This window comes from Mus caroli, unplaced genomic scaffold (genome assembly GCF_978045245.1).
Source record: "Mus caroli unplaced genomic scaffold, Mus_caroli_1 scaffold_10, whole genome shotgun sequence".
Taxonomy (NCBI): Eukaryota; Metazoa; Chordata; class Mammalia; order Rodentia; family Muridae; genus Mus; species Mus caroli.
The window spans coordinates 33,721,153-33,738,868 of NW_028227265.1; the positions used below are offsets into that span (position 1 = coordinate 33,721,153).

Here is a 17,716-nt window from a genome sequence, read left to right on the forward strand (position 1 = left end):
CCCAGAAGTTGGAATACCCAAGATAAAATTCACAGACCACATGAAGCTCAAGAAGAAGGAAGACCAAAGTGTGGATACCTCGGTCCTTAATAGAAGGGGGATCATAATACCCATGGGAGGAAATACAAAGTTTAGAGCAGAAACTGAAGGAAAGGCCATCCAGTGACTGCCCCACCTGGGGATCCATCCCATATACAGTTACCAAACCCAGACACTATGGTGGATGCCAACAAGTGCTTGCCGACAGGAGCCTGATATAGCTGTCTCCTGAGAGGCTCTGCCAGTGCCTGACAAATACAGAGGTGGATGCTCACAGCCATCCATTGGACTGAGCACAGGTTCCCCAATGGAGGAGCTAGAGAAAGGACCCAAGGAGCTGAAGGCATTTGCAGCCCCATAGGAGGAACAACAATATGAACCAAGCTGTACCCCCCCCCCCCCCCGGAGCTCCCAGGGACTAAACCACCAACCAAAGAGTACACAAGGAGGGACTCAGGTTTCAGTCACATATGGAGCAGAGGATGGCCTTGTGGGATATCAATGAGAGGAAAGGCCTTTAGCTTTGTGAAGGCTCGATGCCCCAGTGTAGGAATGCCAAGACAGGGAAGCCAGAATGGGTGGGTCAGCACGGGGAGGGGGTGTGGAACAGGGGGGTTTTCGGAGGAGAAATGAGGAAAGGGGATAAAATTTGAAATGTAAAGAAAATATCTTAAAAAATACATAATTCTCTTTCTGCAAAAGAAATTATAGTTGATTCATAGGTCACAAACATAAGTCGAATGTGTACCTGTTTGTCTCACACAAATCTAAGAAAGGATTTATGCAGCAGTGTTCAGTTCTGGTTTTTTTATTTTGTGGTATGTATGCAACAATTGTAGGCTTTTTAAAATTTTTTAAGAGATGTTTAATACGTGGACTGTATATTTGGATATATAGGAGATGGAAATACATGTGTTAGCCTTTTTAAATAGAATGATGGCATATGCTAAACTTCCTTTTCTTTTCCTTTCTTTCTTTCTTTCTTTCTTTCTTTCTTTCTTTCTTTCATATGCTAAACGTCCCATTCTTTTCTCTCTCTCTCTTTTTCTTTCTCTCTCTCTCTTTCTCTTTCTCTCTCTCTCTCTTTCTTTCTTTCTTTCTTTCTTTCTTTCTTTCTTTCTTTCTTTCATATGCTAAACGTCCCATTCTTTTCTCTCTCTCTCTCTTTCTTTCTCTCTCTCTCTCTTTCTTTCTCTCTTTCTCTTTCTTTCTTTCTTTCTTTCTTTCTTTCTTTCTTTCTTTCTTTCTTTCTTTCTTTCATTAGGTACTTTCTTCATTTACATCTCCAGTGCTATCCCAAAAGTCCCCCACACCCTCCCCCCCACTCCCCCTCTTCTTTTCTTTTCTTTTCCTCTGCCCCTGCCCCTTTCCCCTTCCCCCTCCCCCTCCCCTTCCCCCTTCCCCTTCCCCTTCCCCTTCCCCTTCCCCTTCCCCTTCCCCTTCCCCTTCCCCTTCCCCTTCCTCTTCCTCTTCTCTTCTTGACAAGGTTTCACCATGTAACTCTGGCTGACCTCAAATTCCTATGTGTAGACAAAGCTGGCCTTGACCTGCCTGCCTCTGCCTCTCAAATGCTGGCATTAATGGTCTGAGCCACTAGGCCAAGCAAGTTTTATTTATGAGTGTTACTTACAACATGTATGTGTACTCTGCATTTACTTAGTGCCTTCAGAGGTCAGAAAAGTGAGGGCATTGATGTGCCGAAACTGGTGCTATAGGTGGTTGTATCCCTCCTTGGGGTGCTAACAACCAAATCTGGGGCCTCTGCAATGCTCTTAACCACCCAGTCCTTTCTCTAGCTGTAAACAGTCAAATCTTCTAACTACTCAGAGAGGACTCATGTCTTATCCCTAGGTTGGGGGTCTCTCTCTCCCTCTCTCCCTCCTTTCAAATAGATCTCATTGTATTTTTGAGCTGGACTTAACTTGAAGCTCTCCAAGTATTGGGATGATAGGTGTGCATCACCAAACCTGACTAATCTCACCACCTTTTTTAAAAGTAAGATGTATATATGGAGCAGGGCACATGGCATGTGCAAATGAGTTTGCATTAAGTGAGCATCTATTTAGTATATTCGTACAGATGAAGCTAAGTGATAGCTTTTACTCACTTTCCTCTCAGTTACTGAACACAGCTCTATTACTAGGCGTGGACTTTACATCTATCACAAGACTTGTATCTTGCTATGTCCATATTGGGAACAACCTCAGGATTCATCAGGGCTATTCTATAAGCATTGAAACTATTGTTTTGAACATCATGGGTGGCTCTTAAAAGGTTGAATGAAAAAATGCAAAGCTTGTAGCATTTGAGTCATTCTGTGTAAAATTAACATCTTTTCATAGCAACATGTTTAAATATTTGTGTTACTATTTGTGTAGGTATTTTTAAGATGGTTTAGTGGCAGTTCTCACATCCTTTTTAAAAATTTTTATTGTTAATTTTTGAATTACATAAAATTGAGTGTTTTGTTGGATGTATGCTTGTGTACCACAATGTGTGAGTGTCTATGGAGATGAGAAAGCATCAGGGCCCCTGGAACTGATGGATGCTTGTGAGCCTCCGTGTGTGTGTTAGGAGTTGAATCCTCTTCTTTTATAATAACACCCTTAACTGCTGAGCCATTTAAAAAAAAAAAAAGATTTATTTATTTATTTTATGTAAGTACATTGTAGCTGTCTTCTGACACTCCAGAAGAGGGCATCAGATCCCATTACGGATGGTTGTGAGTCGCCATGTGGTTGCTGGGATTTGAACTCAGGACATTTGGAAGAGCAGTCGGTGCTCTTAAACGCTGAGCCATTTTTTTCTATAATGTATTTATTTATTACATGTAAGTTCACTGTAATTGTCTTCAGACACTCTAGAAGAGGGCATTAGATCTCAGTACGGATGGTTGTAAGTCATCATGTGGTTGCTGGGATTTGAACTCAGGGCCTTCAGAAGAGTGGTCAGTGCTGCTGAAGAGGCTGACAGGAACACCTGGGGAGGTAGTACCAAGGGAGAGAGATAAGGAGTGGTCTTATATGCTTGGCTACAGGATCACACCTGTTGCCGGATAACTGTTGAGCGGAGCCTAGAAGGATGTCTAACATTCCTCCATTTTGGTTTAATTAAAAATGAGGAACTAGGAAAGGTGATGGTGGGGCAGAAGTGGGTTGCAGTGTTCTTTACTTCCTGCTGACTTTGTAGTGATGGTTGTCGTCTGGGAACTGAAGAGAATTGAGATGATGATGCTGGCCAAGTCCATTGATGTCTGGGGTCTGTGGAACCATGTGTGGCTAGAAAAATGCAGGCCCAGTAGAGTGTGTGTGTGTGTTTGGGGGTGTATTCTGGAATACCTGTGGTTTGCTTCTCTGGGGCTGTCCTGGGTGTAGATTTTGAGTAAACACCTTAACTTGTCAAGATGTTGAAACACACATATATTAGAGGAAGAAAATAAAAGTTAAGTAGGTTCAGAAGAAAAGACAATCAAAGTAAACTTGAAATCTGGACTTTGTGACTATGATAGTTGATAGTATAGATTTACATGAGAACCGTCTTAAGTTCTTGGCTATAAAGCAAACCAAGGGAAAACTTGAATTTGTGGCTCTGATAGGTGATCCTATGGATTCTGCATGAGAATCCCTTTAGGTTTATACTTAGAATACAATCAAAGAGCACTTAAAAAATCTTGAACTTGTGATTATGAAAATGGATTGTATAGTGGAATGTTTAATCAGTTAGGCTAATAATTTATCAGAACTCATTGATTAATGTTAGAACTCTGAACTTTTGAATTCCTAATATAACAGTGGTATAGAGAGGGAAAGAAATCTGAAGTATTTCTATCACCATCCACGTTTTGTTTTCTAATCTTCATATCTTAGAATTACGAACCACAAAACTCCTTCCTAGACCCTCATATTTAATTTTAATCCTTATAACTTGAGCTTTTATATCCTTGCACCTTGTATAAAGTTTACATTTTTTTCCTGTCCAATTTATCATGAGACACAGGTGGTTGATCATTGGGGAGCAGTCACTGCAAACTGAGTTTTTTAGATATGAGAGTAGTAAAAGGTTATATCTGAAACTTTCATGTCTTTTATCATGAAGCCTGTGAGCAAGGCAAACCTGTATGTTCTTTTTTAAATTTATTTTATTTATTATATGTAAGTACACTGTAGCTGTCTTCAGACACTCCAGAAGAGGGAGTCAGATCTCGTTACGGATGGTTGTGAGCCACCATGTGGTTGCTGGGATTTGAACTCCGGACCTTCAGAAGAACAGTTGGGTGCTCTTACCCACTGAGCCATCTCACCAGCCAGCCCCCTGTATGTTCTTTTTTTTTTTTTAAAGATTTATTTATTTATTATATGTAAGTACACTGTAGCTGTCTTCAGACACTCCAGAAGAGGGCGCCAGATCTCGTTGCGGATGGTTATGAGCCACCATGTGGTTGCTGGGATTTGAACTCTGGACCTTCGGAAGAGCAGTCGGGTGCTCTTACCCACTGAGCCATCTCACCAGCCCCTGTATGTTCTTTTAATAAGAGGTCTGGTTGTCTTAAATTGACTAATGAACTAACACATTAGTGGATTATATCGGGGTAAGGAGCCAGTTGCCTGTTCTCTAGCTGGTCAAGCTATAGTTAGCTTAGTTGTCAATGTAATCAGAAACCTAAGAAAGATAAATTATAATCTAGATGCCATAAATTTAATTAAAATGACAGAGGTTAGTCTGTAGTAGACAGTTCTTCCAAGTCCCTGTGGTCTCCATCACAACTTGGGTAGAGGCAGTCTGTGTCTGTCAATCAGGCTCAGAAGATGACAGGCTTTTTTCTGTGGAGGTGGAACATGGAAGAGATGACCTCACCTTGCCTTAGGTAATATGAGACATTCAACTCTTCAGGTGTCCTCTATCCACAGTTTAGGTCAAGCCCTGGCAGGGGGCACAGCATTGGCAGTGCCACCCAGCGGTTGGTATACTACAATCCAAGTAGAGTTCTTTGAGGCTGTGCCCATATCTTTTTGGAAACCCTGGGTTGGAATACTGTTAGGATTTGAGAGTCTTTGTCATAGCAAGCTTTAACAGTGTCATATTCAGCAGATCTCTGTCTGACAGGGTTGAGAGCTAGAATCTATTGAATTAGATAATCTGTGTCTGCTTTTAGTTAACCCGCTCCAGCTGTAACTAGCAAACAGAAAACATAAGGCTAAAACTTGATATTATAATTAACTGCATTGGTTTTTAGCATGGCTTTAGATAAATACTTGAGCACAGTAAAGAATGTCATTTGTAAGGTTATGACTGGTTTGCACTTAACTATAGTAGTTTTCATGAGATTAGGACTGTTAAATAGTGGCTTTTGATACTAAAGCCTGTTAGATTTCAGCCTTAAAAGTCATGATTTTTGAGTTGAAGGTCTATCAAAAAATGATTTTAAGTCTATAAACACAGTCCAAAAAGAGACTGTTAACCTTAGCTCCCCATGTGGTGTATTATAGAAGTCTATAGTAACATTAGCAAAAACAAGGCTAAACATCTTTAAGGCAGTGATTTTTAACTTTTTAAATGCAAACCTTTAAAGTAATATTAAAATTATCTTTCAAAAAGTGAAAACATAGAGCAATATTAAAATAGTTTACTGAGACAGGATAGGAACCATATAAAAATCTTAACCTCAATTCAGAAGTCTTTGGAGACCTAATTTTGGTCTGCTCAGGTCACATGTTGCTGCTCTTAAGCAAGAATGCAGTGAAGCGAGGACTTTCCACAACCAAGATGGCGCTGAAGATATAGCCCTTTGCCCTTTCTTGCCCTTAGCAAAGATGGCTACAAACTGTGTATTGGTTCCATGGAACAGCATTCAATTCTACAAGCATATGCAGTAGCAGTGCATTAGCAGAGAGACAAATGCTTAGACACATGTTTTACCTGGCAGCTGTGGCTGGTCTGGGGCATGCATTGGGAGCTGGTATCCTACCTCCATTGCTACTGATATGTTACAACTGAACTGATATGTTACATCTGAACACAACTCACTGGGCCCAAGCAGCTCCATGTGTGAGAGGTTTATTGGGAGAGAAAGAGAATGGAAGAGGTGGTGGCAGAAAGAGAAGGCGCAAAAGAGGGAGAGAGGGAGGGGTGTTTCCCTGATTTATATAGAAAATGACGTAACAAAGGTAAAGGTAGGAGGTGAGCCAAGAGATTTCTGCGAATATGGTAGCTGTTGTCTTGGCAACAGATTTGTAGGTCGTGCTGTCGTCTATGTGATGTCATAGGTTTGGGAGGTCCTGATGCCAACAGCTACTGCTGCCAAAGTTCCTACTGAGGCACAGGGTCCATTAGCTGCAGTTCTCAGTCTGCTGAGGGCCTCACTTCTCTGTGCTGACTGAGACTGTTTAATTAAAACACACACAGAGAGAGAGAGAGAGAGAGAGAGAGAGAGAGAGAGAGAGAGAGAGAGAGAGAGAGAGAAAACACTTGAGTGAGCAAGAGAGTGCAGGTGCACAGGATGGAAAGGAATTTGAGATAAGAGATTTTTAGGAAGTAGAAGTTAAGAGAAGGGCAAGAGTGAGTTAAGACAGAAATGAAATCTGGAGAGCGTTCCTAGAGCTAGAGGAGCAGGGAGCCAGTGATCAGACACATAGATGTGACCAGACATCTGTGTGGTACAAATCCTTTCAGACCATCGAGAGAACGGAGGACTCCTGCAGAAAGAGCCCAGTTACCATTCTAGCTTTAGCCTACTAGATTACAGTTTGTACCCAGACTTCCTTTTATGTTTAGTTTGCCCCTAGTTTGAAATTACTGGAAAAACCATAACCTGTTCCAGGAACCACTCCACACTTAGTCACCCCCCTAGCAACGGCCGATTAGTATCAAGCAGTACCTGTAACTTTTTAAAAAACCTATTTTTAATGATGGTTCTTAAATGCTTTAACCTCCCTTTTAGTCTACCATTCACCAGAGATAATAGAAAAAAAGAATATAGAGTGTTCTGGCTAGTTTTGTGTCAACTTGACACCAGGCTGGAGTTATCACAGAGAACGGAGCTTCAGTTGGGGAAATGCCTTCACAAGATCCAGCTGTAAGGCATTTTCTCAATTAGTGATCAAGGGTGGAGGTCCCCTTGTGGGTGGTGCCATCTCTGGGCTGGTAGTCTTGGTTCTATAAGAGAGCAGGCTGAGCAAGCCAGGGGAAGCAAGCCAGTAAAGAGCATCCCTCCATGGCTTCTGCATCAGCTCCTGCTTTCTGACCTGCTTGAGTTCCAGTCCTGACTTCCTTGGTGATGAACAGCAGTATGGAAGTGTAAGCTGAATAAACCCTTTCCTCCCCAACTTGCTTCTTGGTCATGATGTTTGTGCAGGAATAGAAACCCTGACTAAGACATAGGGGAAATGGTCTGACCTGTTTAGAGATATTCTTTAGAACAGTTCCCATCTATGTTGTCTGGTGACAGTTCAGTTCACAGAAGTCAACAGTAGCAGCTTGATCCACTCACACACATGTCACAGAAATACCAGTGGTCTAGTTCAGTAGTGTTGGGTTAACAACAGCGGTGACACAACTGAGCAGGAACAGCCAGGTCTCAGCCTCCACTTGAGCCAACAGGAGGTACCAACAAGAGCGTTAAGAGAAGTCTGAGGCTGTGCCTCTCTCAGCGAAATGAAGATCAGCATAGAAGAGAGACCACCAAGCATTGTATAGCTAGCTCTATAAGCAAGCCTAGCTCAGCCTCTCATCATTCATCAAGTTGTATTTATACTCCCTCCAAACACTACACATTCTTCCCAGGTCTTGCTTCAACATGTATCTTGTCTCAGCTGACATCACCCTGCCAATCAGCCCGAGTCCGAGGAAGAGCATGAAACTACAATGTGCCACCAAAAGTTTTTTGGCATGCATTCTCTCTATGGAGTCCCAACAAATGGAACCAGTTACACAGTGTAAGGCGTACCAATACACGTGTGTTGTTAGTTAAGAATCCATCACGTGTCCTTTCACCACCTTGCTTTAACAGAACATCCTTTGACCTTTGTCTGCTTTAGTGAAACGTTCCTTCACCGGTCTGCCTTAGCCTTTTACCTGTGTCCATTTCAAGAAACAAAAACACCATCTAACATAATTGACTTTCCAAAAATCCTTGTTTCCACTTAAGTATCTAACATTTCAGGAAAGATTACTCAAGTTGACCCCCATTGTTCATAGCCATTTGAAATCATTACTAGCCAATGGAATTGTGCCAAGCTTATAACCTTTAAATGTTAGCTAATCATGTAGCTGCCAAATTGGAGTCACCCTGCTTGTAACCATGATAAAAAAGCACAGCCTTACCAGCTCTGGGCCTTCCATACCCATCCACTGTGTTGGAGAGGTTTGCAGGTCTGAGCTTAAAGACTTTACATTTTGCATCTGATTTCGAGGTCTTTGGGGAGTTCGTGATCTGGGAGGGAGCACCTCAGTGGGCCCTGCTAAGGACTTCTCCCGAGGAATCAGTCATGTGACACACCTAATATAAAGAAGGTTAATTGGTGGGATGGAAAGGGGACCTGAAAAAGAGGGGTAAAGGCAGAGAAAGGCTGGTGATAGAGAAGAACAGAAAGAGAGAGGAAAAGAGAAAGGGGGGGGGGGGCGAAGAGACTGTTGCGGAACACATGGGGGAGAGGGTGTAATGAGTGGTCTCATATGCCTGAGTCCTGGCTTATACCTGGCAGGGAGAGACACAAGCTGTTGGTACCTAACTGTTGAGCGGAGCCTAAAGGGATTGCTAACACTTAGCAGTTTAAAAAAATAATAGGAGCATATAGGCCTATACACACAATCACGTATGTGAGGCCACAGGACAACTTGCAAGAGTCAGTTCTTTTTTGGCCTTGTAGATTTTGGGGATTGAACTCATGGTCTCAGGCTTCATAGCAGCCACCCTTACCCTCTGAGCTATCGTTTTTTTTTGGGGGGATGGCAGTTCAAGACAGGGTTTCTCTGTATAGCCCCGGTTGTCTTGGAACTCAATCTGTAGACCAGATTGGCCTGAAACTCAGAAATCTGCCTGCCTCTGCCTCCACTGGGCACCACTGCTTGGCAACAAAGCCATCTTGCCACTTTTAACTTTTAAAACTTTTATATGAATATTTTTTCTTGTATTTTGTACTTTGAGCATGCCTGGGAACTTTGGAAGCTAGAAAAGATCATAGGAACCCTTAGAATTTGATGGCTGTGGGGGCTGGGAATTGAGCTTGGATCATCTGTTAAGACCATCCAGGGCTGCCTCTCCAACCCCACTTGTTCTTTTGTTTTTTTTTTTTTTTTTGTTTTGGTTTTTGTTTTGGTTTTTCGAGACAGGGTTTCTCTGTATAGCCCTGGCTGTCCTGGAACTCACTCTGTAGACCAGGCTGGCCTCGAACTCAGAAATCCACCTGCCTCTGCCTCCCGAGTGCTGGTATTAAAGGCGTGCACCACCACGCCCGGCTGTTTTTTTTGTTTTTAAAAGATAAATCTGACTGTATTTTCCAACTGGTTATGCATGTGCACCTACTATGCCTGCTCTACAAACTTGCATGGTTCTTTTTACTGCTCAGCTTGTTGAACTGGGCCTATGATATGGGTGAGGTTGTATCCCCTGGAATCTGGAAAGCAGGCTATAACCTATGTCAGTTCTGCAGGTTAGGATGTAATGAAAACAGGGTGGGTGAGACTATGATACACAGGTTTGCTGAGGAGCTGTGTAGTTCACTCCCAATTAAACCCAGGTTAACATTATATGGCCATTTCTAAGTCATATACCAAAGGTACCACAGTGGGCTCAAAGGGCCCTGCTAGTGAAGGCTGCCACAGGAGGGTATATATTTAGGCACTGAAATTCTGCAGCTGAGGCAAATCCTGGAGAAGCTGGTTGTTGACTACCAGAAATTATTTGAAAGTGAGAATCTAGTGACACCAGCAGTGCCCTACATGTTTTGGTTGTATTATTGGTTTATTCAGTTTTCCTTATAAGTTCTTGAGATCTAAGGATATCTATGTCTTATGCCTGACATTTAGTTAATGGTTAAATAAATCTGGTCAAATAGACATGTATGTTTGTGTGCATGAGTATGTGCACCTGTTGAGGCCTGAGGGTCTCTATCAGCTCTTCTCGAACTGAAGTTACAGTTCTTGTGAGCTGCCTTTGTGTGCTGGAAACTGAACCCATGGTTCTCACTTACTGATTCATTTCCTTAGTCATTTGATTTATGTGGTTTTGTTTCATGTCTTTTGAGATCAAGTTTTTCTGTATATTCTAAGATGGCCTTGAATTGGGATTGCTCGCATGTGTTACCATGTCTGGGTTTATTTGATGGCTGAGGCTTCACAATATGCACGGTTATTAAAGCACATAAATTTTGTGTTTCCATTAGTGTTCTTGTACATAACCTCTTTTAACACCTAGAGGTTAGGTATTTAGACCTGGGGTAATAGGAAGGTTCTCTTTGTTGCCCCCTTGCTGATTTCCTTGGTGAAGGACGTAAGCAAGCTTCTTGCAAACCTGGAGACACACTCAGCACCATTTTATGAAATGAATGCTCTCCCTATTGTACAAGGAGGCCAGGTGTATTTTACTGTGGTTAAGTTTTACCAGGCCCCAGACTTTAATACGATGTTTTTCCTCTATAGTTTTACCTACTGACAAGTGGAAAGATGGGATTTTACTGAAACTATTATATGCATGTACTAATCATGTCAACTAGTTGGTATCTCAATATCTTACAAATGAGAAAATAAATTTGCCTCCTAGGTGAGATTTTTGTGACATTATTCAAAGGTTAACATTGTAATCATTCTTTTAAAATCGATTGGGGAACTGGCATGATGCTTTTATTGGAAAGGCTCTGGGGTTGGGTTCCTAATATCACACGGTGCTTCACAGCCATCTATAGTTCCCGTTTCCAGGAGATCTCATGTGCTCTTTGATTTCTCAGCATGAATGTGGTACATATATACTCATCCAGGGAAAGCACTCATAAAATAATTAACTCTGAAAAAAAATTTGGGGGACCTTGTGATGGCTCCGTGATTAAAGGTGCTTGCAAAAAAGGTGGCGATCCCTTATGTAAGTGTAGAGGAAAGAACCAAAAAAATTAAAAATCAGTTTTTTATGCCATTTTTACATTAATTCTCTATAGGGTCAGGTTGTATGTGTCACACAGTGACTATGGTAGTTAGAGGACAGCTTGTCCAAGTTAGTTTTCTCTTTGTACCCGTTGGGCCCAGACAATGAACTTGCATTGTCAGGCTTGGTAGCAAGCATCTTACCTGCTGAGCTATCTTGCCAATTCAAAATAGCAGTGATATTAAATCATTTAACATTCACATTTCTCCTGTTTGCTTTATGCAAAAAGTTGGTGATGAGTGGTTTGGATTAGTGCTTTCAGGTAGACTTTAGGAGTTTGTGACTGCTAGACAAGTGCGCTGCCTTGACACTGCTTGTGCATGTATGCTCTGAGACAGGCGTGAAACTCTAGAGACATTTGCCCATCTTTGCTTCCCAAGTATTTTTTGTTTGCCATCTAGTTTTTACCAGATATTTTCTTATAATTTTGTAATTATTGTTACTAGTTATTTTTTAGCCATATGAATGTCCATATCAGGTCACGGGGGATTAAGTAAGTGCTTTTTGCACAATCTGAGAAGAATCAGTCTTGGTGGTATGGGTTGTGGTTTGTGTTTTTATAGTCCTGGCCCTGATGGGCTAGAGACAGGTGGGTGCTGCAGAGCTCATTGGCCAGTTGGTGTCAGTAGAAGATGCCTGACATTGATGCCTGTCTTCTACACAATCAGTATACACTGGTGTTCACACATTTTTCTCTCTCTCATTCATTCATATATATATGTACATAGACACCCACACAGAGAGAAGAGGGCCAACAAAATGGCTCAGCAAGTAAAGTGCAGCCAAACCTGATAACCTGAATTGGGTCCCCAGAATCCTACATGGTAGGAGAAAACCAACCCTCACAAGTACTCTGTGGTTCACCCACACTCACTCAGTTCCCCCAAAAGAAAAAAAGCACAAAAGAATGTATGTGCTGGTAAAAGATCCTAAAGCCTGCCTGTACTAGGTTCATTTTAAGTGGCTTCTTGAGCTTTTTCCTGTCTCTACTCTTGCATTGAAACATTGATTCTCTTGCCTGTCAGCGCCCCCCCCCCCCCGTTATAGCTAGTTCAAAAAGAATAAATTTAAATAATTGTTGCATATAGTTACTTGTACTTAAGTGATTCCTATAATTCTGTTTTTGAGAACAGGGTCTTTTATCTTCTAGGCTGTCTCAAACTCCTTCTAACTTGAGGGTGGCCTTGAAATCATGACCATCCTTTGAATCCCAAGAGCTAGGATTAGAGGCTTATGCCACTATGCTCAGCAGTTGTTTCAGTAATTCCCCAGAAGCTGATTTTCCTAAAAGTGTATTTAATTTTGCTGTGGAGAATAAGATCCAGAGTATCATGCATAGTAGTCAAGTGCCATCTTACCATTGAGCCATTTCCCCAAAACCCTCCTTTAAACTTATAACATTTTTATGTTTCAGATTGTGAATCGGCACGGTCCTGAGGCAGACAGGCATTTATTACGCTGCCTATTTTCACATGTGGATTTCAGTGGCGATGGTAAAAGCAGTGGCAAAGATTTCCATCAGGTATTTAGGGATTACAGAGTTTATAAGAATTACCCCCAATCACTTTGTAAATTTGCAGTTTTGGGCATAATATATGAACATTATGTACAGAATAACATCTAAACATAATCTTGCAATTAATTGTAGCTAAGATGTATTGAGGATTCATCTGTCCTCTAATAATCCACCTGGCTAATATACTGATGGCAGTCTAATTTAGGATTAAGGACCCGCTGCTGGATCTGCCTGGCGAAGGAAGCAGGAGAGGGGACGCCTGCTGGAAACTCAGATGGGCTAGATCAGAATCTGAACTGAATCTCTTTGGCTTGATATTTTTTAGTCTTGTTAGAGTTAATTATATTGTTTTGTGACTTATTAATGAACTCTAATATGGATATTTTGGTTTAACACTTGTTGCTGATACGTTTTATATACCTAAATGGGATTTTACTAGTTTTGATAGTAAAGTTTTACAGCATCTAATATTCATAAGTTCTACTTTTATTTATGTGAGATGATGCTTAATGCTAATAGAAGTCTTTTATTTTTACCTTTTTGAAGACACAGTTTCTGATTCAGGAGTGTGCCTCGCTGATTACAAAGCCAAATTTTATCTCAACATTGTCATATGCCATTGATAATCCATTGCACTACCAGAAGGTTAGTATATTTTTATCTCTAGTAAGATTGTGATAATATCTATTTCTCCCTTTCATTTTTGACGACGGGTCTTTCTGTGTAATCAGGCTACTATTCTGCCTCAGTGCCGGGCTGTTGTAGATATGTAACACCATACTCAACTTGAGTGTGCTCTCTAAAATGACTCTGAGCTTTTGATTGGGGTGGTGGTGGTGTTCATTTTCTTTGCTTTTTTAAGACCCGGTCTCTATGTAGCCCTGGTGCTCAGAGAACTACCTGACTATGGCTCAGGAGTGTTGGGATTTAAGATGTGTGCTACTTACTGCATCTGTACTTCTTCTTTAAAAAAAAAATCTTGTCTCATCTTAAGATTTGAAGGATTAACTTTCTTTTGCACCTTTCTGAGAGAGTTAAGGAAGTTGCATGCTGCTAAGTGGAAACTTGCTAAAGCCTGACTGGGTCAAGGTTTTGTTTTTTGTTTTGTTTTGGTTTGGTTTGGTTTTGGTTTTTTTTTTTTTTTTTTTTTTTGGTTTTTCAAGACAGTGTTTCTCTGTGTAGCCCTGGCTGTCCTGGAACTCACTTTGTAGACCAGGATGGCCTCGAACTCAGAAATCCGCCTGCCTCTGCCTCCCAAGTGCTGGGATTAAAGGCGTGCGCCACCACGCCTGGCATCAGATTGAGTCAAGTATTAAGTATCAGTTTACAGTTCTAGAATATATTAAATTGCTTGTAGTGACCCAGAGTCATGTTGTATGTATATTGTGCCATTATTAGATGAACTAATACATTAAAACTCTGTAAAACATTTGCATCCTTAACAAAATAAAAATGAAAGTTAAATCTTTTTTAAAAATTGTTTCGTTTCAGAGTTTAAAGCCTGCACCCCACTTATTTGCCCAGCTGAGTAAAGTTCTCAAGCTAAGTAAAGTACAAGAGGTGAGTGTCTCAAGGCAGAGTCCTGAGCAGCAACCATAGCTACAGCAGACGTTCGCCTCTGTTAATATAACTCCTTCTTGTTTCAGGTCATTTTTGGTCTTGCCCTTTTGAATTCTTCTAGCCCAGATCTCAGGGGTTTTGGTAAGTCACTTTATCCAGAGTATAAGACTCTTCCTCCCTCCCTTCCCCGCTCCTTCTTCCCCTTTCATCTTTTTTCCTCCCTCCCTTCCTCTTTTCTTTCCTCCCCCCCCCCCCCTTTTTTTTTATTTTTGTGGTGTTAGGGATCAAATCTAGGGCCTTGGACAAGTTATACAAGCAAGACCTCTACCTCTGAGCTACATCCCTGGATTCTTAGTTTTGTTACTTTGGTTTTGTTTGTTTTTGTTTTTTCATAGTGTTCTATATATTTGGTTTTATTTTCTTTTTTGGTTTTTCAAGACTGGGTTTCTCTGAGTAGCACTGGCTGTCCTGAAATTTACTCTGTAGACCAGGCTGGCCTCGAATTCAGAAATCTGCCTGCCTCTGCCTCCCAAGTGCTGGGATTAAAGGATTAAAGGCGTGTGCCACCATTGCCTGGCTAGGTTTTTTTGTTTTTTTTTTTTTAATCATTTATCCACATATGAATGTTTTGCTTTTGTGTATGTGCTTCACTTGTATACCTGGATCCTGAGGAGACCAAAAAAGAGTGTCAGGTCCTTTGGAACTGGTTATGAGATGCCACGCGCCCGCTGCGAGCTGAACCTGGGTGCTCTGCAAGAGTAGCAAATGCTCGTAACTGCAGAACGATCTGTGTGTGTGTGTGTGTGTGTGTGTGTGTGTGTGTGTGTGTGTGTGTGTGTGTGCGCGCGCGTGCTGGGAGTAAAGGTGAGCGCCACCACTACCCACCTGGAACGATCTCTGTAGCTCTTGTTTTTTTAAGGCAATGTTTTGCTTATGTAGCCCAAGCTGGTCTCAAACTCACTAGCCTCCTAAGGCCTAAAATTATAGGTCATGTGCTGCTATGCCTGCCTGCTTTTCTTCTTTTTCTTCTGCTGCTGTTGCTGCTTTTTTCTTCTTTCTTTCTTCTTCCCTCCTCTTCCTCTTCCACTTCCTCCTCTTCCTCTGACCCACTGCCTCATGAGTGCTGAAGTTAAAGGCATGTCCTACCATATCTGGCTCCAACTGTGTTTTTTAAACAATTTTGTTGTGTTATGTTTACATTGTTGTATAACTGATTTCACAACCTTTTCATCTTTTCTTCCCGTTCACCGGTCACTGTCTAAGTAATAGTAATGGTAGAGCTATGTGAAAGCATTGGAGAGGCAAAGTGAATTATGGTGCATACAAAAGGTGGTTATTTAGATATTTATTTTTTACCTATTATGGTATAAAAGTAACTTGGTTTATTTGACTTTCAGCTGCCCAGTTTATCAAACAGAAGCTTCCAGATCTTCTGCGTTCTTACATTGACGCAGACGTCAGTGGAAATCAAGAAGGTGGCTTCCAAGATATAGCAATAGAGGTCCTACACCTCCTACTCTCCCATCTCCTCTTTGGGCAGAAGGGAGCCTTTGGAGTTGGACAGGAACAGATAGACGCTTTTCTTAAGACACTACGCAGAGGTAAGGCATAGCCATCATCGGTGGTCATAAGCTACGATTAAAAAAAGGCATATTGGTATATAAGTGAGGATGAAGATTTCCTGTTCCTTGTTTTTAGTCCTATAACAAATGACGAATTTTAAATATAAAAGCGTTACTAGACCTTTGTTAAAGAATAAGTATAAAGTAAGCCTTACTCCCATCTGTGATGTTTTTGTTGTTTAAGTACAATCACAGGTGAGAGTAGGCAGTGCTCTTTGCTGCCTTTTCTCCCCTATAGGAAGACTACATTATAGTAATAGGCTACTTTTAATTTGAAAGGTTGGCCACTTTTGTTTTGTTTTTTGTTTTTTGGGACAGGGTTTCTCTGTGTAACTCTGGCTGTCCTCTGTATTCTGTAGTCTAGGCTGGTCTGAAACTTAAGAGATCTGCCTTCCTGCCTCTGTCTTTCCAGTGCTGGGATTAAAGGCTTACATTACCCTGTCAAGCTAGGTTGACCTCTTTTGATAATACTTGTAGTATTTTCTAGGCAGTTGGCTTTGTAATTCAATATCAATAAATCCCCAGCCTCCCAGTCCTTCAAAAAGATAAATATAGATATGATTTACTTCCTACTGTTTGTATAGTTTAAGCTGCATCAACTTTTTCAGACACAAGAAGCTTTTACTGTAATGGATTCTGTTCCTCATATTATTTTGCTGTGAAAAGCTTAATATATGGTAATGAACTGACAAACAGGTACTGGAATCTACACAGGAAAAGTTAAAGAGTATACACGTAAGCAGTTGCTCTGAGATCCCCAAAGATTCAGATCCTAGGGTTGTCTTGAGGTCATAATGTGGCGTAGCTTGGGAAAATTCAAAAATTTTTGTTTTGTTTTGTTTTTCAAGACAACCCTCTCTGTATAGCCCAGGCTGGCCTTGAACTCAGAAATCCGCCTGCCCATGCCTCCCAAGTGCTAAGATTAAAGGCGTGCGCCACCATTGCCTTGTGGCAGTATCTTTTTATGTAGTTCTTGACCTCACAGAGACCTGCCACACACAGCTCTTAACCTGCGTGGTTTTGAGAATGAACTTGCAGAATTGGGATTGAAGAGATTTTAGAGGAAATAACAGAAGGAGAGATTTCCATTTATGTGTTGCTGAGCATTGCACCCAAGGCCTCGGGTATCATATGGAGTACGATGTGCTGCATTCTTAGCCTCGAGATTGTTGTTTTTAGTTGCTTAATAGTTGCATTCTCTCTCTCTCTCTTCAGATTTTCCCCAAGAACGCTGTCCTGTGGTGCTTGCACCACTTTTATACCCTGAAAAACGGGACATTCTAATGGACAGGATTTTGCCTGATTCTGGAGGGGTAGCTAAAACCATGATGGAGAGCTCGCTAGCTGACTTCATGCAGGAAGTGGGCTATGGTTTTTGTGCAAGGTTGGTAGGAAGACATACCAGATTCTAAAATTTAGGAACCATGGTCTTGGTTTAGTCACTGGGATAGTCCTGTTTTATCATCATGCACATACTTTACTATTTTAAATTAAATTTCTAGAAGCAACATGAAAAGAATGGGTACATTTTCAAGGGTTTTCAAGTATTGAGTAAAGAGATTCACTTCTATATGCCATATTTATTTTGATGTTGGTAAGAGAACCCAGCTGAGAAAGGTGTTGTGTTTCATCTTTGGAACCCATTTGATGGGAGGAAAGAGTAGACTTGAGCCAAGTTGTCCTCTGATATCCACACAGAACAGTATGCGTGCTTGTGTGTGTGTACTCCAGTGTGCACACAAAGGCTGTAATTTTAAAAATGAAGTTAATTAATACTAAAAATGGAAGTTACTTTTTTTTTTTAAGATTTATTTATTATTATAAATAAGTACACTTGTAGCTGTCTTC

At 41.2% G+C, this 17,716-nt stretch overlaps 1 protein-coding gene across 7 annotated transcripts in view; it reads left to right on the forward strand.

Moving 5' to 3' along the window:
* The window catches only part of Cnot1 (CCR4-NOT transcription complex subunit 1), an 88,042-nt gene that overhangs the window by 18,488 nt on the left and 51,838 nt on the right, over window positions 1–17,716 (forward strand). For all 7 annotated transcript variants that reach the window (XM_085843679.1, XM_085843683.1, XM_085843681.1 and 4 more), the window contains exons 3-8: window positions 12,585–12,692; window positions 13,233–13,331; window positions 14,178–14,246; window positions 14,333–14,387; window positions 15,644–15,847; window positions 17,084–17,252. In XM_085843679.1, coding sequence (XP_085699805.1) covers window positions 12,585–12,692; window positions 13,233–13,331; window positions 14,178–14,246; window positions 14,333–14,387; window positions 15,644–15,847; window positions 17,084–17,252 — 704 coding nt within the window. The remainder of the gene's footprint in view (window positions 1–12,584; window positions 12,693–13,232; window positions 13,332–14,177; window positions 14,247–14,332; window positions 14,388–15,643; window positions 15,848–17,083; window positions 17,253–17,716) is intronic.